Source organism: Scophthalmus maximus, chromosome 4 (genome assembly GCF_022379125.1).
Source record: "Scophthalmus maximus strain ysfricsl-2021 chromosome 4, ASM2237912v1, whole genome shotgun sequence".
NCBI lineage: Eukaryota > Metazoa > Chordata > Actinopteri > Pleuronectiformes > Scophthalmidae > Scophthalmus > Scophthalmus maximus.
The window spans coordinates 2,013,872-2,037,183 of NC_061518.1; the positions used below are offsets into that span (position 1 = coordinate 2,013,872).

General features: G+C 44.7%; 1 protein-coding gene across 2 annotated transcripts in view; it reads left to right on the forward strand.

Annotated features, from left to right (window-relative positions):
- The window catches only part of samd4a (sterile alpha motif domain containing 4A), a 51,038-nt gene that overhangs the window by 25,737 nt on the left and 1,989 nt on the right, over positions 1–23,312 (forward strand). The window contains exons 3-12 of one of the 2 annotated variants that reach the window (XM_035629324.2): positions 3,867–4,481; positions 8,281–8,571; positions 11,714–11,823; positions 12,645–12,731; positions 14,184–14,436; positions 14,585–14,670; positions 14,982–15,100; positions 15,493–15,694; positions 18,511–18,637; positions 21,002–21,085. In XM_035629324.2, coding sequence (XP_035485217.2) covers positions 3,867–4,481; positions 8,281–8,571; positions 11,714–11,823; positions 12,645–12,731; positions 14,184–14,436; positions 14,585–14,670; positions 14,982–15,100; positions 15,493–15,694; positions 18,511–18,637; positions 21,002–21,085 — 1,974 coding nt within the window. The remainder of the gene's footprint in view (positions 1–3,866; positions 4,482–8,280; positions 8,572–11,713; positions 11,824–12,644; positions 12,732–14,183; positions 14,437–14,584; positions 14,671–14,981; positions 15,101–15,492; positions 15,695–18,510; positions 18,638–21,001; positions 21,086–23,312) is intronic. The other variant, XM_035629325.2, reaches the window with a different exon arrangement.

The following is a 23,312-nucleotide window of genomic DNA, read 5'->3' on the forward strand; positions in this document are numbered from 1 at the left end:
GTTTTGTTTTTTTTCACTGACTCTGCTCAATGATGCTGACGTGACTCATCACTTCTTCCCAGCATGCCCCCTGTCTGTCTCTCTGTCTTTACCCATGAAAGAGCACATGCCTGGCGCTGTTGTCACGCCGCTCCCTGTCGGTACGGTTGGGTCTGTTCGTCTGCATTGTCGCTTCATGTCAGCGCTGACATTTGTTTGCTTCACTTGGGTGAAAGTGTGAGTAAGAGGATCAGCCGGAATGCAGAAGTGGACCGGGCAAAGTTCAGAGTGAAACTGAGTCAGTCCGAAAGGGACAAAGGGGAAAATGTGATGTCGATATCACTGAACGCCAACTCTGTTTCCAGTGTCTCCCCTCCTGTGTCGCCGCTGCTCTCCTCGTTCCTCCTCCTCCGCCGGTCTCACTCCAGTTGGATGAGGTTAGCACTTTCCCCTCGGGGCGGCAGCGGGACCATGCATGCGAGGAGACGAGCGAAGGAAAGAGTCTTGACACGTGTGTGGGCAAAACCTTCTCATCCCGTCCACTCTGAACGGAATCGGGCTTGTGTGAATGAACGAACAGTGAACGGTTCTTCTTCGTGTTTGACACTTGTGGAGGCAGTTACTCACTCGTCCATATGTTAGGTTTTCATTGGGGCTGGGCCATATGGCTGAAAACTGTATCACGATATAAGTGTTTCATATCGGTCGATATCGATAATTATTGATCATTTGGCGCAACCAAACGTGATACTGTTACATGATTGGCTATTAGGCGTGTCACTCCATACGTTGCTAGGTACCAGAGGACGAGTGCCGGCGTATCTAGACTCTTTGCTCCGGGTCCTTCCAACGAGGAAAAAAAAATTATCTAAACATTCTATCGAACGCATTTTCTATTGATATCGATTACGTGTCTGTCGCGATACATATCGTTATCGTTTTATCGCCCAGCCCTAGTTGTTGTCCCGTTTTCTTCTCTAATTCAGTTTTCAAAAGTTCCCGGAGAGGTTCTGACTCCTGCCGTCTTCCCAAGGAGAACTCCGGAAAACGTCCCGACCCAATTTTACCGGACATTTTCCGGAGTTCACGCCTGAAGTCACACAAAAGCCCCTTTCACAACCGCAAGTATCGCCCTGTTAAATTTGACTAATTCATATAAAATGTAAGATTGTGTTTGACATGATGTGACGTTTCCCAAAGTGGCAACAGACAATCGACCGCGAATATTTGAGCGAAAGAGCCGTCAAATGAGCTTCAGGAAGACTCTGTCCTGTAGAGGTTATTTGCTGTAAGGAGATATACTTTTTAATAATCTGAATATTCCGTCGGCTTTTTGCAGAGGGAACCAGGGTGATGCCGACTTCGAGGTTGACTTACCAACATCTGTCAGCTCCTCATCCAGTCTGTCAGAACAACCAAGGCCTTTTTGAATGTTTCTCTAAACTTTCTTTTTTTTTTAATCAGGGTTTCTGTGTTACGTCGGAATGTGTTCGTTGTCATTTGGAAACCAAACGAGTTTTGATCGTGGAACGACTGCTGTTCCTCCGATGCCCTGAGGCTTGTGTCATTCAGAGGAATGAAGCATTACTTCATCGCTGTAGCAGAGTGGAGTCACTCCCTGACCCCCCCCCCCCCCCCCCCCCCACACACACACACACACACACACACACACACACACACTCTCTCTCTCTCTGCCCCTCCCTCCCTCCTCCTCCCTCTCAGACCCCTTCATACCTCAGTCTCTCTCCACCTCCGCCCTCTGAGTGACAGACTGGCCTAGTTCACTTCATGTCACCCGTTAACATGAACTGATCTGGATCTGGAATCTTTACCCCAAAAAAAGTGCTTATGAACTGGTAGAAATTGATTTTCATCTAAGAACATCACACTAAACGGTATGAACAGCCCGTTCACAAAATATTATTTATAACAAAATATATAAGTAGATTGATCAATTAGGATAAGACTCAGATGGCCAAAGGAAAGGAATTGTCTTTGACCCTTAAATCAACAGTGTTAAAAACAGATCCCATCACATACAGTTTCAAAAATATCAATACAGACAACCATACAGTCTATATTCACCCCACCTGTTGTCTCTCTCTATATATTTATATATTTATATAAATACATATGTACATACTTATTTTTTACTGCACAATCATACAACACTGTATTTATCAGTCTTTTCTAGGTCAGTCCTAACCAATGCACATTTGTGCACTCCTTATATACGCATACGTTATATATACGTTTTTGTGTAATTTGCTATTTCTTGTTATTCTACCTCTTCCTTGATGCCGTTGCTGCTGCTCTAACAAGTTCAATTTCCCTGGCATGGGATTAATAAAATCAGATTTTATCTTACATTATCTTACATGTTCATCTCAGTATAGTTGAGTGGTTTGATTAATTAATTATTAATTAATGTATAAACTGTAATCGCTGGATCTCACGCATTTGGTTTGAATTTGGAAAGTGAATTTAGGACCCGCTGCTGATCTTCCTGTGAGTAGAAGGACGGTGAGACATATAAAACTGTCACTTTCATACTGCCCGTAGTCTTGAACCTGAATTATTTCATCCCTGGGTCGTGGTTCCGTCTCTCCTGGGACGTGATGAATGTGGCCCTTGTTTGGGAGCTGCAGCTGTCCACTCGCCGCGGCGGACAGAAGCTGTACATCACCACAAAGTGGACCGTGACATTGGGATATCTTTGGCCTTAGGGGGGCTGCGCTCGCACATGTATTTTTTCTAGTTTCACATGTTCCGTGTGTCCGATTTAGAGACGAGATCCTGTGGGTTAAGCATGGCCGCCCGTGGTCAACTTCACATCTCCCGAGCAGGAAGTGAAGCCGGCCCTGCTGCGTCCCCGTCCTCGCATCCTGTCTCTATTTGTGTGGCGGACCAAAGCCGGTCGCCCTGACCTGTTAAAATATCTATAGCATCTGGGCTCCCCGCAGCCTACTGACGGACTCTGGGACAACAATAGAGCGACCTCCAGGTTATGTATAGAGCCGTACAGTACCATCAGCAGCCGACGGCGGTTAGAGGAAGAGCAGAATAGAAGGATGACGTTGCAGTGGGGCACTGACATCATCTTGGCGTCTTGTATTTTTACCCGTACATGTGTTCGCTAATCCCTCTGTGAAGTACGCTCGCCTTTTGCTGCCACCTTGGACTTTTCGTGTTGCAGCATTCTCTTGATTATTGTCGATATTCTGTTTCATCGCTGCGGCCCAGTCGGGTCTGACTTGTGATTGACTCAGGGCTGCAACTTACAGTTATTTTCATTATCGATTGATCTGTTGATTATTTTCTCGATCAATCGTTTAGTTGTTTGGTTCATAAAATGGTGAAAAATGTTGATTGTGTTTCCCAAACCCCAACATGTTTTATTTTGTCCACACACCAAATATATTTAGTAAACTGTCATAGAGGAGCAAAGTAACCAGAAAATAATATATCCATAAATAACTTTGACTGTTTTTCCAATTAAAACTAGCTTTTACAGATTAATTGATTATCTTCATTGTTGGTGATCCATTTAGTAGTAATGGAGAAATGGATGCAGTTGAATCAGGAAGACGGAGCCCGCGGATGTCTTTAGCAGAAGTATTTATTACAAGAGCTCAATATATTGAGGAGATTACTGGTTCGTTGCACAGATCAACAAGTGGTCAGTGCATGGCGTTCCAAAAAAACCCCTCCCTGTCCCAGTCAGAGTGACGTATTTAACTCTCAGAATCACGTGTCGTCATCTCGCAGACATAATGGCTGTCTCCATAGAAACACTCGGTCTCAGCAACTTTAAATATTGATAAGAGCGTTCTTATGAGCCTGAGGTTATTGGTTTGTAATTTTTCCTCTTTTGTTTTTGCCGACAGGAGTGATCAGCCAGTGGCAGGGCGAGCCCAAGGAGCGCGTCATCTCGCTCGTCCTCACCCACCTCCCGCTGCTCAAACCGGGCAACGTCGAGGCCAAGGGCGAGTACATGCGCCTGCTGCCGCGCATCCTGGCCCACACCATCGAGCACGGCCACCACCTGGAGGAGTCCCGCCAGCTCCTGTCCTACGCCCTCATCCACCCCGCCACCTCCCTGGAGGACCGCGCCGCCCTGGCGCTCTGGCTCAACCACCTGGAGGAGAGGGCCGCCGCCCGCGGAGACTCGCTGGAGAGGCCGCCGCCTGCCGGGCCACACCACCACCATCACCACCACCACCACCACCAGTCCACACCGCCGTCCACCCTCAGCTCGTCGGGCTCCTCCTCCTCCTCCACCAACACCTCCTCGTCGGGCAACCTGTACTCCCTGCATCACCACCAGCGCTACGGCTCCGACGACCGGCTCAACGGGTGGCAGAGCTCCAGGGAGTCGGGGCTGGGCGGAGGGTGGCATCAGCAGCAGCAGGGCTGCGAGAACGGCCACCTGCTTCTCTACCCGTCGTCCTCTGTGCCGACGACCATAAACACAGTGGGAACCGGCGGAGGCGGAAACACGAGTAAGTGGAACGTCCCATCTATCCTCTGTCACTCTGATCACTCTCTGATCACGTGATGCTGGAAACGTGATCAACTTCGAGGGTTGGTTCTTCTTCGGTAGCAGCCACAGTGTAGCGCCTGATAATACAATGTACTGGTATATGTTAAATTACTGCAGTGCCTTCATAGTAAACTATTATTATATTAATATGCCCCTTAAAATAAGCGCCAGCATCTCCAACTCTGATCCATCATGGTATTTTATTGCTTCTTTTCAATTTTTATGGCCTTCGTTGTTGTAAACAATAATCTTGTCTCACTTACCCATACTTCATGTGTCATATTGATGGAGAGGGGTTCACAGACATGAGAAATTATTGATGGGCTATTGATCTAATTGGATTATTTAAATTGAAGGGTCTTACCAGTTTGCTCCAAACATTTCATCATCTGACTGAATAATGTAAATCAACTGTTTTAAACTACACCCCTTCATTTGAAGTTTTGAACCTGTAGATGAGATAGACCTTCTAAAAATAATTTGACATTATGTTGTAGAGATTTAAACTGGCCAAATTTACAAACTAAAATGAAAAACAAAACTCTGGCTGAGAATAGAAGGATCCCAAAGTATCGGTTTATCGCAAGAGACATTAATTAATCCATTAAAATGTGTTAGTGTGTCTGTTAGCAGATTTTATACAAAACAAGAAGATGGATGGATCTAATACAGAATGTCTCATATTCCTAAATATTGAGGACGATGCTGTTTGACCTGCCCACAGCTTAGATTCCTTCAGGCTTAAACGGATCCATCAATTAGGGTTTTTCATCAGTTACCATCTGATGGCAGGTTTATTTGTTTCTCAACAGTTTGCCTCCGTCTGCACGTCGACATAACTGATTCTCTTTGGATCTGAGCAGAACCTTCCACGGGTTTTGTTGGTGTGCGGTTGATTCAGACACACAAACACCTGAGGCTATCTTTTCAACAGCCCGGCTCCAAGAGTTTCACACTCATTTCTTCTTCATTGCCTTTGATCCCTTTGATATTTCAACCCAGACTGGTACCTCTCAAGACAAGGTGGTCAAAGCCGCTACACCATCAGAGAACACCTCAGTGATTACATCCATCTTCTCTGGACTGGCCTGCTGACAGCCTGTCTGTCTCTTCCTGGCGTTTGACACCAGTGTCTCCAAACTTTACCTGTTGTGGCAAAGAACTGAAACAGAACTCCAGTCATGACATAGGAGGCTTTTACCATCTTTTGCAGTGAAGATCTTAATAATAATTAATAGAATTCCATCAAAGATGCTCTGAAGAAACAAAGTATATACACCCAGAGCACAGAAACTGCACCGTGAACAAACCTACAGAGGCTGCGCGAGGTGGGAGGGAACACTCGACGGAGGGCAGGGGCTGTCGAAATCGAACATAACTTTGGTCGGAGCGGGATATTTCCAGACAAGAATGCAAGGGCTCGGTGTATTTTTTTTCTTTCCTGGGAGATGAAAGAAACAGCTGAGGGTTTATAAATAAAGACACATTTAAAGCCGCTGCTCCAAGAAAGACCCCCCCCCCCCTCGTAGTTCGTAGCTTCAGTCCCGCACAAAACAAAACTTCAGGATTTCACAACTGATAAACTAGAGTTACCCCCGGCAACCACCAACCACCGCACACGTCGACACGCTGAGTAGATGCTTTTCTTAAATGTACAACAAAGCAAACTGGAACTGATGGTGGGGATATTTCGTGGCATTCAAAAATCTAGGCCTGCAACTATCGGATTATTTTCATCATCGATGAATCTGTTGATTATTTTCTCGATTAATCGATGAGTTGTTAAAATTATCCAAATCGTGTTTCCGAAAACGCCAATATGATGTTTTGTTTTGTCCACACACCAAATTATACTATAATATTTATTTCACTGTCATAGAGGAGCAAAGAAACCAGAAAAGATTCACATTTCGGAAACTGAAATCAGAGATTTTTGTCTTTTATTTTCATAAAAACTACTTGAACCGATTAATCGCTTATTAAAATAGTTGGTTAATTTAGTAGTCAATTACTAATCGATTAACTGATGCAGCTCTTCAAGAACAAAGGGGGGTGATGATAAGATATGTTTTGTCAATGCTTTTGCAATTAATACATCATATCGTGAGTGAGAGTGAGCCACCGGGTCTTCACGTCGCCCTGACCACACCGTTCATCTGTGTCATGACGACGACGATGATGATGATGATGATTACAAGAGTATAATTGTCCAACCACATCAACCTGTTCGTGCCACTGATAGAACATCCGGACGACCTCCCCCCCCACGCCCCCTCGGCCTCGGTCACGTCCAAGCCGCAGGCAGGACATACCACCCGTCCTTTCCCTTGTAAGGCAGCCTTTGTGGGAGACTGTATTTAGGGAAAATGGCTAATATTTAGGGACTGGAACTTGTAATGTTAGCTGGGCGCCTATTTTAAACGGGGCCCGCCAAGTCCTATACATAGCGGCAACAGTAAGAGGACCACATATAGGAGGAGAGAGAGAGAGACGGGAGGGTTGGTGGCAGCTCACCCCGTCAGAGCGGCGACACAAAAAGCTCCGTGGCTTTTTCGTCCTGTTTACCTCCTTCGACTGGGGAAAAGAGGCTGCGATGCTGCGACTGCTTGTGTTGGGTGGAAGACGCCGGGGTTTGAGTGTAACAGTAACTCTGCTCTGGTTACAGTTGGTCCGGAGAGAAGAAAAGTTATTCATGCAGATTTCTCTTGAGAGGGGATTTATTTAATTGTTCAGGAAACCAACAAGAAGCTAGTGATTGAGACTTCTGTGTATTTCCTCTTCAGCAAATCAAACCCCCCATCCTTTAAACAAAACTCTCTGCGTTACAATTTCACATCAAGATCTAAACTGGCGCGTGGACAGGAAGAAGAGTGTAAGTGCACTTTTACAACGATCAAATTAGTCTTATTACCTATAATAAAGAATTTACCTCGGATGCATCCAGGGAATCCCCCGCCCTGCAAGATGCTGAGTTAGTCCGGCAATAGAAAACCTAGTGCTTCACTATATATGTGTTGGTTTATTATATCGATCAGTTGAGGTGACAAAAAGTTTGACAGATTATATTTTTCAGTATGTGAGGTGACGGACGGGGCCGATCAAAACGTTCCGTTCCGTTAATCAGATGTGACAGTTAATAATATGAATCAAATATTTGAATTAACACAGTAGAGCCTGACCGATAAATAGGCCGATATGAGCCTTTCACAGACAAATCGTTATCAGGGCTTATGGTCCCCGATATGAAATATTTTTTAATTGTACAGAATAAACATGCAGAAAAAATGAGCATTTATGTTTTACATTTTACTTAAATTAAATATTGTGTATTTCCTTAATTAAAGTTCTTTATATTTGATTGTATTAGTGTTTTCTTTTTATTTATAGTTATTTATGATAAAGTTAATGGTTCAACTAAAATATCAAGCCTCAATTACATTTATTTGTCATAAAGGTTTGATAGCGACATCCTAGGAATCATTGGCAGATTTAAAAAATGAATATTTATATGTATTTATCGGCCAATGTATCGTATCGGAAACCTTGTTCTCCCTAATATCAACATCGGCCCCCTAAAAAACCCACATTGGGCTCTCATGCGCAGTGTAATGTTGAGGAAAGATTAGTCTCATTACGCACACATCAGCTTCATCAGTCAGTTGAATAATATGTTTATGAGGCAGTATGATTCCTACAGTCGTAGCCGAGCTCTGTCCCAACATCTCTCACCTGACCCGTCTCGCTGTGCTCCCCCGCAGTCCTGACGAGCGGCGGCGGCGGCAGCCAGCAGCACAGTCCCCTGAAGCGCTCCGTGTCCCTAACGCCTCCCATGAGCGGCCCCAGCAGCCAGACCCTGGGCCACGTCTGGCTCTCCCAGGAGGACCTGCGGTCCGCCCGAGGCCCGGCCCCGGACCACGCGCCCCTCTCGCCCCAGAGCAGCATCGCCTCCTCGGGCAGCGGAGGCAGCGAGCACCTGGATGAGGCCGGTTTGGGAGGAGGGTCGGGTCTGCATCGCAGCTCCTTCCACGACGACGGCAGCGGCATGAGGGGTGAGCAAGAAAGACGAGCGGGATCAAATATTCATGTTATTTTTCATATGACTCATTTAAAAAAACAACATAACTTGGGCAGATTGTGGTTTAGTGTGAAATCTGAGCCTAATAAAAGTTACTGCCTCTTGAAAACTGACCTAGGACTGAAGAGGAAATACACAGACTGTACGAACAACCCTAAAAAAAAACCTGCTAACGTTTATTGCCAACGTAGATTGGAATTCTTAATATAGCTTTAGCAACTCGCTAAGAGCTTAGCATCAAATCCGTTGGACTTTTTGAGCCAACAATTCTTACTTTCTTTGAATAAAGTGAAGGGAGCTCTACGATCAGTCGGCCACCAGTCGTGATTGGCTGATATTCATTCCAAACATCGTGATTGGCTGATATTCGTTCCAAACGTCGTGATTGGCTGATATTCGTTCCAAACATCGTGATTGGCTTTTTCTATAAAGGCCGGGCAGGTGATGCTAAACTCGTGGAAACAGTTTCTCTACATGTGGCTGAAGTGGCTCCACCGGTCCTGCAGTTCTACCAGGTGTAACGGTATAAATTAGCGATAAGCAAGTTCTCGTTCGAAAGTAAAATCCCTTGTGGAGGAAAAGTAAACAAAACATTTCAACATCCCGAACCTCGTCAGACAATTTGAAGCGGAGGCCACATCCACACGCCTACGTCTTAAAAACTGAAGCAACCTCCGTCCAGACGCATCAGCAGTAATCCCCGTCCACACCAACGCACCTGAAAATGTCCCACATCACGTGACCGTTCACGAACACTGGGATAAACAGGAAGCAGATTGTCTACTCACCCTACAGTTTGGTTGCTTGGTCACAGAAAATTCTAATGTACGAGAATCGACCATGGGGGCAAAAATAAGAGCAGGGATTTCTTCTCTTGGAGCAGCGACGAGGTGAAACTGTGTTTACAACGTATTTTTGTCTTCACCGTCGGTTGTCGAGTCGTTACTGATTAAAAACCAGTCAGGAAGTGAATGCAGTTGACTACGTCATCGTTTCTGAACGTCTCCCGTTTGTTTGCCCGTCAACACTGCAGCGCAGCCCTGGGGTTTACGAACTAAAATGGCACGAGTGGCGTTTGAACTATTCTGAAAACTCCCGAGTGGTGTGGTGTAAACGTAGCAGCAGTGATGCGTTCTTTTAAAATGGAAATGCAGTAGTTTTGGATGTACTGTAGCCGTAGTCACGTAAAGAAATATGAAACATATTCCAAGCTAGCTACCTTACCCGCCCTTCTGAAAATAAAATCCATGCTCTCTATCGGTCGATAGCTGCTTCCAGTGATCACGATATATCAGGCGGCCGATATTATCGGCCAACAGATTTGAGCCTTTATATGCGCATATATGTATATATAAGCGTTTGTTTGCAAATACATACGAACTATGTATTTGGTTGTATTTGTATTTTCAAGTTATAGTTATTTATGAAAAGTTCATGGTTAAACTCAAATATCAAGATTCAAATACATGTCTTTGTCATGAAAGATTGATAAATACATTTTAGAAATCGTTGACAGATTTATATATATATATCGGTCGATGTATCGGTATCAGGAATCTTGTACTCCCAAATATCAATATCGGTCGGGCTCTAGTGACAATATTGACACTACCAACTGGGGAAATATGAAAGCAGACGAACCTGCCCTGCAGGTACAGTACAGGCTTCACTATTAGACCTGATTGATCGCAGGGAGAACAAACAGTTCAGACGAGGGAACGTTTATGACTGTTAGCTATGCTCAGTATTCGGTCGGAGGCTTCGGCAAAGTCGCTGATCCAGTCGGGCCAGTTTGTCAGAGAGCAGAACCGCTGACCCCGGCGACCTTACTGTCTACACAGAAGCTCTTTTTCCATACTTCCTGTCTTCTTTTCTTTTACAAAGGGTTTTCTTGTGTTGTCATCCAGCCAAACAGGAAAGTAGAAACAACATTCAGGAGAAAAGAGAGAACAAGCGGAAGCTCCGTCCATCTCTCTCACTTCAGAGGAGAATGTTATCAGTTGCTTGTTTGTTTTAAGTTGTGTGTCACTGCCAGAGAAGACAGGACTGAGTGTGAAGTATCAGGTGGTGGAATAAGATCCTTTATGTCAATTATGTTACAGAGAATTGACTCCTCGAGATTTAATGTAAAATTACACGAAGGCACCGCAACAAAATTAGTTTTTATTTTTTCTCAATTCAGAGCTTCCTTAAAACAATATGCAAACTAATACCAAAAAAACATGAACCATAAACGAATGTGAATACAAGAAAACGACTCAAACACCAGGCTTGACCATGAACTGCACATCATCACAAAGACGTCTGAACCGACCAACAGCACATGCAGCAGTTTGGATGTTTTAATATAAATAATGTTGAGCACTCACATAATCCGTGAGAAGTGTCCGACTAAACATGTGATCGGTATCAATTTGATGTGTTGATCCTTTTGTGCTGACAGCGTGTCTCTGCAGACGTTTATATTTTTAGCAGTCTAAAAAAAAGGCATTGGTGAAAGTTTTTAAAGATTTCAAAAAGGAATATTTGACTTAGAAAGCCCTTAAACATTTGCTCTAGACTGAAGCTGAATGAAATGAAAAGTTATTTTTAACAGAAAAGCTGCACAGTATTGTTGTCACAGATCCCCTGATGATTATGTAAAATTAATATGATGTGGACTTAATCCTTCTGTCCATTTTATCGTTTTTTTACTGCTACTTGTGTACGTCAGGTTTGAAGATATTTGTAGGATGTATTATGTTAATTGAATTCAAATATGTATTTTGAAACTGTTCTCTTTTGCATAAGATTTATTTTGATTAAAGTAATATGAAACCATCAAATTATATTCTCGTGTATGATGTTTGTACAGCAATGCACTTTTTAATTTTGTTTTACGTTAGGTTTGATTTTGAAAAATGGAGCTGGTCAGAATTTAACGTGTGTGTGTGTGTGTGTTTGTGTGTGTGTGTGTGTGTGTGTGTGTGTGTGTGTGTGTGTGTGTGTGTGTGTGTGTGTGTGTGTGTGTGTGTGTGTGTGTGTGTGTGTGTGTGTGTGTGTGTGTGTGTGTGTGTGTGTGTGTGTGTGTGTGTGTGTGTGTGTGTGTGTGTGTGTGTGTGTGTATTGTCCTACAGATGTTCCCTCGTGGCTGAAGAGTCTCCGTCTCCACAAATACGCCGCCCTCTTTTCCACCATGACTTACGATGAGATGATGTCACTGAACGAAGATCAGCTGGAGGCGCAGGTTCGTTTACACACAAACAGACTGCCTCAGTTTTCAGTCGGTCCTGGAAAACGATTAAGAACATTACAAAATCACGTACTTGTCACGTTACACTTTCTGTTCTGTTCATTGACGTGAATTGTGAGAAAAGTGCCAAAACTGATTCAGTCAACATTATGAAATACATAAAAATCTTCTGGACCAAATCAGAAATTGACATTTATGTGAAAGGATATACTGTGTGTAGTTCAGGTACTCCTGAAACAATACTTTGTATTAGTACTGATAAATAGATAATGTCCTCACATGACAAGTTTCTGTCAAGGTGCTAATGTAACTTTTTTTTATCCAGATCAAGTTGAAATAGTCGATGATGTTTTAATAAATGGGACAATAAGATGCTGAGTGAGTTTATCCTCAAACGGAGGATGCAGCTAAAATTAACACGGCTCACCGGGAAGTTGTGGAACTTCCTCCAGGTGCTGCAGAGTATTTCTCTGGAGTGTCTGGATTGTCGATATCCGTTTTTCTTTTATCATGAGAGAAGTAATTTTAGCTTGAACTTAAATCAGTTTGTTAGAATCAGTTCCAGCTTTCGCTGTCCACTCACCTAACATTAGCAGATAAGTTCCTCCTCCCCTGACTTCACTACCTGCTTTGCTTCCTGTTGCACCCCCCCCCACCCCCACCCCGCCCCCGCCCCAAAAAAGCATCTGCCTCATTCTTGTTGTAAAGAGAGCTGACGGGTCCTCTGCTGCACATGTCAATCAGTCTTTTAGATCAGTATCTTTTTGCCTAATTCCCGAAGGGGATGTTTGACCCAAAACTCTTTCCTCCGACAGAAGGTCACTAAAGGAGCGAGACACAAGATCGTCATCAGCATTCAGAAGCTCAAAGAGAGGCAGAACCTCCTGCGCAGCCTGGAGAAGGTCAGTGACCATATACCGTTCTCTCCTCTTCCATCCACCTGAAGTTGAGTTTGTACGTCATATCACGATTTTCCTTCACTGGTGATTGTGCTTGTAACGTCAGTGGACACCAGAGTGACACCAGAGTGACGCCAGCTCTCTGGGGAAACGAGTGAGGAAGAGTGGCCCTTCTCAGTTGGTGTTATGTATTTGAGATGGCAGCTAAGGGAACACCTAATCCAGGAAGCAGAGTCTACGCTCTGAATTTAAACCCATCCGCTTCCTTCACACACACACACACACACACACACACCCACCCACCCACATACACACACACACACACACACACACACACACACACACACACACACACACACACACACACACACACACTCCACTCACTCAGGACAATGCTGGCCTGCTCAAGGGCACACCGCAGGGGGCGGACTTCTCCGGCCGGGCTAAATTCAGGCTTAACCTTTTCACCAACGCTTCATTTTTAAAATTTGTTACGGCAGCACTTGTAGGGGGCTGGAGAAACTCGACACCTGACGCTCGGTATTTTGGGGTTTACACAGACTCATGTATGGCGCTGATACAGTACGATGCGCGGGGGAATGTATTTTTGGGCATAACTTTATTTATTCTCTGCCCCCATCACGTGGCAAGTTTGGTCAGATCTCTTCATCTGTTTCTTGATATTCAACATTCAACATTCAACAGATTTTTTTCCTACAGTTGACAGATCTGTCTAGGGCTCCAACTAACGAATATTTTCCTCATTGATTAATCTGTCGATTATTTTCTCCGATTGATCTACTAGTTGTTTGGTCTAGAGCGCGACCGGTATGGATTTTTGTGGGGCGATGCCGATATTTGGGATAACAGATTCCTCATACATTGGCCGATATATATATATATATATATATATATATGTGTATATATACTGTATATGTATGTATGTATGATTCTAAGATGCCGTTATCAAACCTTTATGACAAAGAAGTTATTGAGGCTTGATATTTTAGTTCAACCATAAACTTTATCACAAAAAAAAACAAATAAAAATGACAAATACAACCAAATAAACTTGAATTAAGAAAAAAACATTTATTTTACATAAATGCACATATAAAGGCTCATATCAGTTGGCCGATAATATCGGTCGGGGTCTAAACATATCGTCGAAAAATGTTGATCGTGTTTCCCAACCTCCAAGATGATGTTTTGTCCACACACCAAAGATATTTTGTTTACGATGTCATAGAGGAGCAAAGAAACCAGAAAATATTCATATTTAAGAAGTTGAAATCAGAGAATTTGTACTTTTTGACCCATAACAACTACTTTTTAGATTAATCTATTATCAAAATAGTTTGTCGATTAATTTAGTAGTTGACTAACTGTTGCAGCTCTAGATCTGTCTGGTCAACAGTTGTCTTAATGTCACCATCTTCTGATCTGCTTCACCAGGATGTACTGGAGGGCAGTAATCTGCGCGCTCCGCTGCAGGAGCTACACCAGATGATCATGACTCCCATCAAGGCGTTCATCGGCGGCGAGGAGGCCTCGCTGCAGCGCCCCCTGCTGAGTGCCGAGGGCAAGAGCGTCGCGCCCGGCTCCCACCTGAGCGGGGGAGGCGGCGGTGGTGGGGAGGCGGAGTCGGGCGTGAGCGTCATCGCAGAGGGGGATTTACCCGGCCAGTTCACTCGTGTCATGGGTAAAGGTGAGAGCGGCACGCACGCACGCACGCACGCACGCACGCACGCACGCACACACACACACACACAGAGTGCTCAGTTGGGAACGTTTTCACAGACTTGAGAAAAGGTTTTTCGTTCATGTTTTTAACTTCTTCGCTTCCCCGTTCTCAGTTTGTACCCAGCTGCTGGTGTCGAGGTCGGACGAGGACAACATCAGCTCCTACCTACAACTCATCGACAAGTGCCTTATCCATGAGGTATGCACACACACTTTATTCATACTAGGAACAGATGTGAGTTCTTTGGGGTCATTAATAAACTGTAAATCATTGGGAATTTCTGCCTGAGTTTTCTTTTTTCAAGTAAAATAAAATCCATAGAATCTTTAGTATATGATGGTAATGCAGTGCCATTATGTTGTAGTATAAATGTCCAGTATTATACTTTTTCTTATGTGAATCAGACTTTAGGTAACAGAGTCAATGTACATCAGTTCATCTGTCCTGCTTCACTTCATCTCCTCATTCATTCATCCTCTCCCTGTTCTCACCCTTTTCCTCCCTGTCAGTCCTTCACTGAGACGCAGAAGAAGAGGCTGTTGTCATGGAAACAACAGGTCCAGAGGCTGTTCAGGTCCATTCCCAGGAAAACCCTCCTCGACATCGCAGGGTACCGACCGCAGAGGAGGTACACACACACACACACACACACACACACACACACACACACACAGTAAGAATCAGCCACAGATTTCTGTCTGTAACTGAGAAGGAAAATGTCAGAAATTAATTTGGACAGATGTTTTTTTTTTCCCTGTTTAGGTGATGACCATGTGGAACTCTTCACTCACAGAACTCAGAATAGATCATGACTGAGATTTTAAACTAGACCCCGTGACTATATTCATTTTTATATACAGTCTTATTGTCTGACCCCGAGTTTGACACCGCTTTGCTCCTTCTTGGCCTCACTGTTCATTTTTGATAAATTCTAGTCATTTACAAATAAGGTAGACCTCGATAAACCTCAATGATTTAAAGATAATGATGATATCACTTTGTCCTATCGTCCTGCTGCAGCCGTTTTGGCCAGTCCAACTCCCTCCCCACCGCTGGCTGTGTCGGGGGCAGCGTGTCGGCCAGGAGGAGCCTCCGCCAGTTCCAGATGCCCTCCAGAAGTTTGCCGGGTGCCAGGCCGGGCCTGTTGGGCAGCGGGGGGCTGCTGGGACCCACACCGCGCAGCTCCAGCAGCACACCCACCGGCCCCAAGCAGGGCAGACAGGTGAGTCAAACCAGCAGGGAGAACGGGGAGGTAGATTAATGGTGGCTGCCATTTTTATTCTGTGTCGTATTACTTTTAATTAGGCGTCGACCGGTATGGCCTTATTCCGGGCCGATACCGATTATTGCTAATCTAACAGATATTTGAAACCGATATTTGTCCGCAGGAGGAAAATAAGTAAAAAACACAAAATTTTGTTGAAATGCCTTAAAGCAGTGTTTCTCAACTGGGGGGGCGCGACCCAAAAGCAGCGCCATTTTGAGTGGGTCGCGGATTTATGCGTGAAATTTCTTTTGATGAAAATAAATAATTCATCATAAATGATATGAAACACAAAACACATCAGTTCTACGGAGTAACATTAAAGAAAAGCAATTGATGCAATGCTTTTATTTTGAAGGACACATGTTTCCCAGCAAGTGCGCATGGGTCAGAGTAACACGAGCTCTCAAGGATTTGTAAACACGGCTTAATGCAAATATGACACCGAATACATTAAATACGGACTTTGTGCGTTCACACCAGACGCGACGTGAAGTAGATTACATACAAAGTCAATTCAAAGACGCGACTAGACGCGAATTTTGCGTCATTGAGTTGCTCGAGTTTGAACTCAGGCGAAATATTTGCGTGACGCGTTGACGCGATAGCCAATGAACGGTTGAGATCCTCCCTCCGTCACTGTCGTCAGACGTCCTGTCATTTTATCAGGAATGGAGGATCACTGCTGTAGCTGTGTGTGCGCCGACCTTGCTGTTGCTGTTTTTACTCGCGCGATCAAACTTGTGCGGCAAAAAAGTCGCACCATTACGCACAAAAGTTTATTATGAAGTTGAACAAACAAACAAACATGGACATTGATAAAGTCCAGAGAGTCGTGACTGCGGCTGCATCAGAGCCAAAGTAGAACATTTAAAAATGAAATTATCTTATTGGCAAATTGGTTTGGCAAAATGTCCGCTGCCGATAATCATAAAAATGTTGAATATCAGCTCAGATAATCGGTCGACCCCTAACTTTTAATGTAGCATCAGCTGAACTGGTCACAGCTCAGATGAGGGTGGATGGTGTTGACTGTTTCCTGAAGGTGCTTTTGAATTAATATCCTTTAAGAACAGGGCAAACTGCAGCTGAATCCTCAGTGTATTATCACACGTGTGTGTGTGTGTGTGTGTTAGCGACTGGAATGCTGATGTTCGTGACTGTACAAAGGAACATTGTGAAATGTGTTATAATACATTCCAGGATGTTTACAATAACCTGGGCAGCAGAATTCCTTCTTCAGCACGTATTCTTCCTGCAATAGGCCTTTTTTCTATTTCTTATTCCATTACCAAAAAAAGAAAAGAAAAAAAAGTGGGGTGAGGAAGAGGAGCAGTGGTGGATGGAACTCGTAGGCAGGTCACCCCACATACCAGAGGCCCTGCGTCAGCGCCGAACACTGAAACAGGAGGAGCCGCTTCAAGCCCGTCCTGGCACACTTTGGTCTGCGCTGACCCAGTTCATAGTGAACCTCTCTCTATCTCTCTCGCTCTCTTCGTCGCTCTCATCCTTTACAATGGGAGGAAATGCCCTGGTTCCTCCTCATCGCGCTGGATCTTCTTGTGTGGGGACTGGAAGGACAGGGAAGGAGGGAGGGAAATATGTGAGTCATAGTTTGGGAGAGGTAGCTGTGGTGTTGGAGGAGGAGGGGCAACGAGTGAGAGAGAGAGTTTATATGAGTATGTATGAGAGAGAGAGAGGGAGTGAGACAGGCAGTCGGAGGCAGTGAGAACAGTGCACAGGCATTTCCTGTTTTTCCCTGGCCCACGGCACTGGAGTGCTGCGAGGGGGGTTACACAGAGGGAGAGAAAACAGGGGAGGGGGCTGTGTCAGTGGTGTTGGGGGTATAATAGGCAGGTTACAAGTGAGGAATTCATGTGGTGAGCATCTGAGACTGTCATTAGGCGAGGACCAGACATCCAGACAGGAGCGTGGGGAGAGGAGGGGGGTCGGTGTCTCGCCGACATTTCGATAACTGTACGTTTTTAAAGGAGACATATTCATATTCATAACTTTAATCTGGGTTATTACTTGAGAAAGTTCACATGCTCGAATGTCCAGTAAACACAACAGTTTCCTGCAGCTCGTCTTTTCCAGCCTCTGTCTGAAACACTTGGTTTTTTAGCCTCCTGTCTCTTTAAGCCCCCTCCCCTCCCAATGAAGCCCGCTCTGCTCTGATTGGCCAGCTGGCTCCACTCTGTTGTGATTGGCCAACTGCTAGGAAGTGTCGGAGCTACGGTCGAGGCCGTGTTCAAGGGCCACAACCAGATAAGAGATCGCAACGTGATTGGTTATACGCTCTTCTTCGTTGGCGGTTGGCAACCAGTGTCGCATTATTGGCACTTTCATCTGACAGTGACAGATATTAAAATCATATCCTGAAGTAACGTCTGGACTACTGACGAGCTGTTTCAGGACCTTCAGGAGCACTGTTATAGAGCGGTGAAGAAGTAGTGATTTCTGGTAGTGAAGCGTTAATCATAAGCTAGAGAAAATATCAGCAATGTGGCAATATTTCACACTGGAAAGTTCTGTTTTACTTGGGTGGATCTACTTAAAAGGCGCTGTATCGCAACAGTACGTTTATTTTCGCATGTGTGGATGTCTGATCCGGCATTTTCCGCAGTATCGGAATCGGAACATCTCTAATATGTCATCTATAACAGCTTTTCATGACATTTGATGAGCAGCAGTCGATGAGACATTGACGTCTGTGTACGACACTAATGTTTTCACAAGTTGATTTAATGTTTCGTTTGAAATGTTCTCCGCAGGGTCTGTGGTTCGCCAACCCCGGAGGAAGCAACAGCATGCCGAGCCGGACCCACAGCTCCGTGCAGAGGACCCGCTCGCTGCCGGTTCACACCACGCCACAAACCATGGTCATGTTCCAACAAGCTGGTGAGAGACGCCGGAAATACACATGAACACACTCACAAAACAGTGGCAGCGATACGACAGATGAAGTTTATGCGAAAAACCTTAAGATAAGGCTTTAGAAGATTAGGTACTCGCTGTAGTAACGGCAGTAACATTAACTATAGTCCCTTTTATTGATTTAATATTCATCCATTCATCTTCTGCTGCCAGATCCATGTTGTGTTTAATGATTAATTGATGATATTGTCAGGAGTTATTGTTATACAGTGACACAAGTGTTATCTGAATATCAATAAACACGTGATGCACCTGATGATGTCTTCTAGGCCTCAGTCAACTCTACAGGTTTGTATCGATATCTTTCATATTATCAGCGAATCTGAACCAGGCGTTAACATTTTATTCAAACTTTAGATTTAACTTGTTGAACTCTGCATAAAATCTAAGGGTGATTAAGTTGTTGCGTCACTGAACCTCAGACACACAAATGAAACTCTGTGACTTTATTTTGACGACCTTTATTTCATATGGATGTCAGAACATCGACTTTTATGGCTCTTCACTTTCTCTTTATATTTTAATTTAAAGTAACTTCTCCGTCATTGGCTCCTGTTATTTTTAAAGTATTTGCCATCAACGTGAGAGTAGACAAACACAAAAATACCCCAGTCTGGTGTCCCCCCCCGAAAGAAGCCACCGCCCCACAGTGTCCACAGGTCAGGTCCCGGTAAACATCAGTCAGAAAACAGTAGTAGAGAGTGACCTGCAGTAACCTCTCCGCTGAGTGGACTCTGTCCAACGGGGAACAGTGGACGGACAAGAGTAGGACAAGCATGACTTCCTCTGCTCTCTCACACACACACACACACACACACACACCCCCACAAACACTCTAAAGTCTCTTTTTTTAGAGTGAAGAGGAAACACAAAATAATCAGCGGAGGAGAGAGAGATGGAGAGAAGATGTGGAAGAGATGGAGGCCGGGAGGGAGGAGAGAGTCCGAGGAGTCTCACAATGAGGCTCTTTGTGCAGCGTGGACGGACTTTCCTTCCTTTCCTCTCCTCCTCTCCTCGTCCCCTTGACTCGCTCTCTCTCTTAACTTTCCCATCCCTCCCTCACTATCTCCATCCCTCCCTCTTTCTCTCCGTCTTGACAACTCTGCAGAGTCATGCAAAGATAGCGGCCGCCGTCAAGGGCGGCCAGAGCTGGGTCTGGGCCAGAGTAACTGATTTGAAAGGCTAGATACCCCCCTCCCAACCCTCCCATACCCCCCCCCACTCTGTCACTGAGTATATACAGTATGTTCGCTCTTTCTCCCTCTGCCAGCCGATTGGTTAATGGCTCCTATTAAGTTAGACACACAGAAATGAGGGGATGAAGGCACAAGTGTGTGTCCGTCTTCTTTTTCATTGTGAACGCTGTGTGTGTGTGTGTGTGTGTGTGTGTGTGTGTGTGTGTGTGTGTGTGTGTGTGTGTGTGTGTGTGTGTGTGTGTGTGTGTGTGTGTGTGTGTGTGTGTGTGTGTGTGTGTGTGTGTGTGTGTGTGTGTGCAGGTGGTTGGAGGGTGGAGGGTGGGTCAATGAGGGGGTGGGGGGTGTTGGAGTCTATTAATAGCCCCTGTGTGGACGGCTGGGCCTAACTCAGCTTTTCTCTCTGGCCACGAAGGATTTTCACGGCCCGGCTCGTGTTGAAGACTCAGCTGAGGACTAAATGGCTGGAAGGGGTTGCTAGGCTGCACTGTGGCCCAAATATACCCCCCCCCCCCCCCCCCCCCCCCCCCACACACACACACACACACACACACACTCCTCCCCCCCTCTCGACTCAACCCGGCTGCAAAACTGTCTCCACCCTGCTCACAGCGGAGGCCAAGAAATCCAACTGCAACCAGCACCTGAAAAAAAATATTTTTGATGAACATCTATTAATAATATATAAAACTTCTTTAATTGATATAATATTCATATTTTTTCAAATGAGGGTTTTACTGTGGAACCCCTATGTGCAGTGTGTTTGATAATTCAGTCAACCTGCTGGATAAGTGACGTGATGGTCACGTGATTGATTAATCTGCCGAGTGTTTTCTTAATTAATCGTTTTTATTGTTCAGTCCACAAAATGTGCAAGTGTGTTATAATCTGATTATCAAGGCTACAGTCTGGTTGAGCGAATGACGGAGGTGTCCTGTTGGATTTGTAGCTGTAGCATTTTTTTCCAGCTCATCTGATGCTGATTTATTTAAAAAAAAAAAAAAAAGTAACTCTCTTTGATTCATGATTTAGAATGACCCAGAATCAACCATCTCTTCCATCATCTGTTTCTCATAAATATATATTTTTTATCACTGACACTGACAGTGTTTTTTTTGTTTTTGTTGCTGGACAGATCTTCAGTTACCAGTGACGGAGCCTGACATCAACAATCGCCTTGAGTCTCTGTGTCTGAGTATGACGGAGCACGCCTTGGGAGGTAAAGCACAGCTTTTCTTATTGAATTATTAAAGGAGACATATTATGCTTTTTGTGAATAAATAAAACGCTGCTCCTGTCAGTAGTCCAGACGATACTTCCTGTAACACACGATGTTACAGATGTACGTAAGGCATGACTAGCAGCTTGTCTGAGAGTGGAGCCAGCTGGCCAATCAGAGCAGACCGGGCCTCTCTTAAAGAGACAGGAACTTAAACCTAGTGTTTCAGACAGAGGAGCTGCAGGAATGGACAGTATAAGGAAACTGATGTGTTTACTGAACATTAGAGCATGTGAACCTTTTACAGTAATAACCCAGATTCAAATTATGAACCTGAACATGAGCAGAATATGTCTCCTTTAAACCATATTAAACCTGGTCTGTGTCTCTTAATGTTACATGAACACTAACATATGATGCTGGTTATGAGCCTCTTCATATTCAGGACGAAATGTTTACGTGGATCACAGAGGAGCGTGGTTATTCATCTCCCTCTGCACATGATTATCGTCCAGGTTTCTGATGATGTCAGACAATAGGTCCTCGACTTAGACTGCAGAGAGCAGCCTCTGTGCTTTCTCTTTCCAACCCAATCATCTCATCTGTATCTCCTTTAGTTCCTGGCCGACCGTGGTACTGATTGAATTTAATACCGTTCTGTGTTTTTCATTCCTTCGCCGCTTCGTTGCCAGGAGAAAAAAAGACGGGAGTGATAATCCAAAACAAAAGCGAATCCCCTCCAATGTTTCACCGGTGTCACCGCAGATCGGCGTCATTCGGCCAATGTGACGTTAAATTGCATCAACACTCTGTGGGGGAAAAATGGGCCCATTGTCATAAAACTTTTATTTGAAAGCAGCATCAGTGAAAACACTAGGGCCCAGTACACTGATTCCAAGCCACAACATCAATTTATTATTCATATTCTGGATCTCCGTCAGGTCAAAACGCTTGAAGTCGATCTGTGGTTTTGGCGCTCGACACTCACAGAGAGTCTCGTGCTGGAGAACCGACAGTGGCGAGCTGTCACCACCCATCTCAGCTGCGGCGTAGCTGCGTATTTAACAGCATTTAAAATATGATGAGTCAAGTGTTTATTCTTCCATCACGTGCGATTGAAAATGTAATATGAAAATGCAGTGGATGTAAATGTCTCAGGAAGTATATATAAAAAAATGGACGTAGACCTCAGGTGTGGAAAGTGAAGCCAATGCGGAAGTGCCTGAAGCCTGTATTCTCTGTAATGACCAGCAGAGGGCGACTCTGCAACGTTGTTTCTATAGAAGTCTATGAGAAAATGACTCAACTCTTACTTGATTTATAACATCAGCGTGATTGACAGCTGGTCCGTCCAATGGGTGCAGGTCGCATGTGTAGGTGGGCGTGCTCCGATAACATAAACACCAAAATGGCGCCCGATCAAAACGTCGGCTCACGTCACGGCGGTTGTGTCACGTTTTTTAGCACAAACGTCACCCAAGTTGTTGTTAATGTAACTGCACAGGTAGCAGACCAGACACCTGTATAGTCTTATTAATATCCCACATCAGGATACTTTCCCTTTTGGCCTCAGACAGGAAAGCCTCTGTAAACGTCTGCAGTTGGTTCTGGCTCACCAGAACTCCTCCTGTGTTCTGTTTCTAAAGCCAAAGGCTGAAATTGTCCAAAAAGTCTCAGTTTCAGAGCATCGGTGCGTGAGTCATTGTCAGGCCCCCGGGCGGCTTCGGTTGATCTTGACGCCCATGTTCAGGCCGGACTGAAACCGCTCAAAGCCCCCGCTCAATTATCCTGTCGCGTGAACGGATTAAAGTCTGGGGGATCCGGGCCAATCGATAACTCCAGACATGTTGGAGCCAAGCGACGGGTTTTTCAGATGATGTCTGGCCAACGAGCCGGTTCCCGTAACTCGCCAAGTTTGATTCGACAGGGAAATAAAATCAAGAGAAGGGTTGAGTTTAACAGTGACTTTCATCTACAGCTAGAATCGATATCATCAGATATGACAACACAGACAATACCTGAGTTAAACAAATCTTATACAGAGTTAAGTTATAGGCAGTGGACTCTCAGAACAGCCAGAGGAAGAGATGGACAGATGTGATTGGAGGACAGAAAACCTTTGTATGTGAGGCGAGTCCATCATCATCCTGCCTGTCTGCCAAGCCCACGTTCTAAAACCATTTTTAAAAATTGTGACGCGATGTGCAGTTGGTCAAGGAGCTCGGAC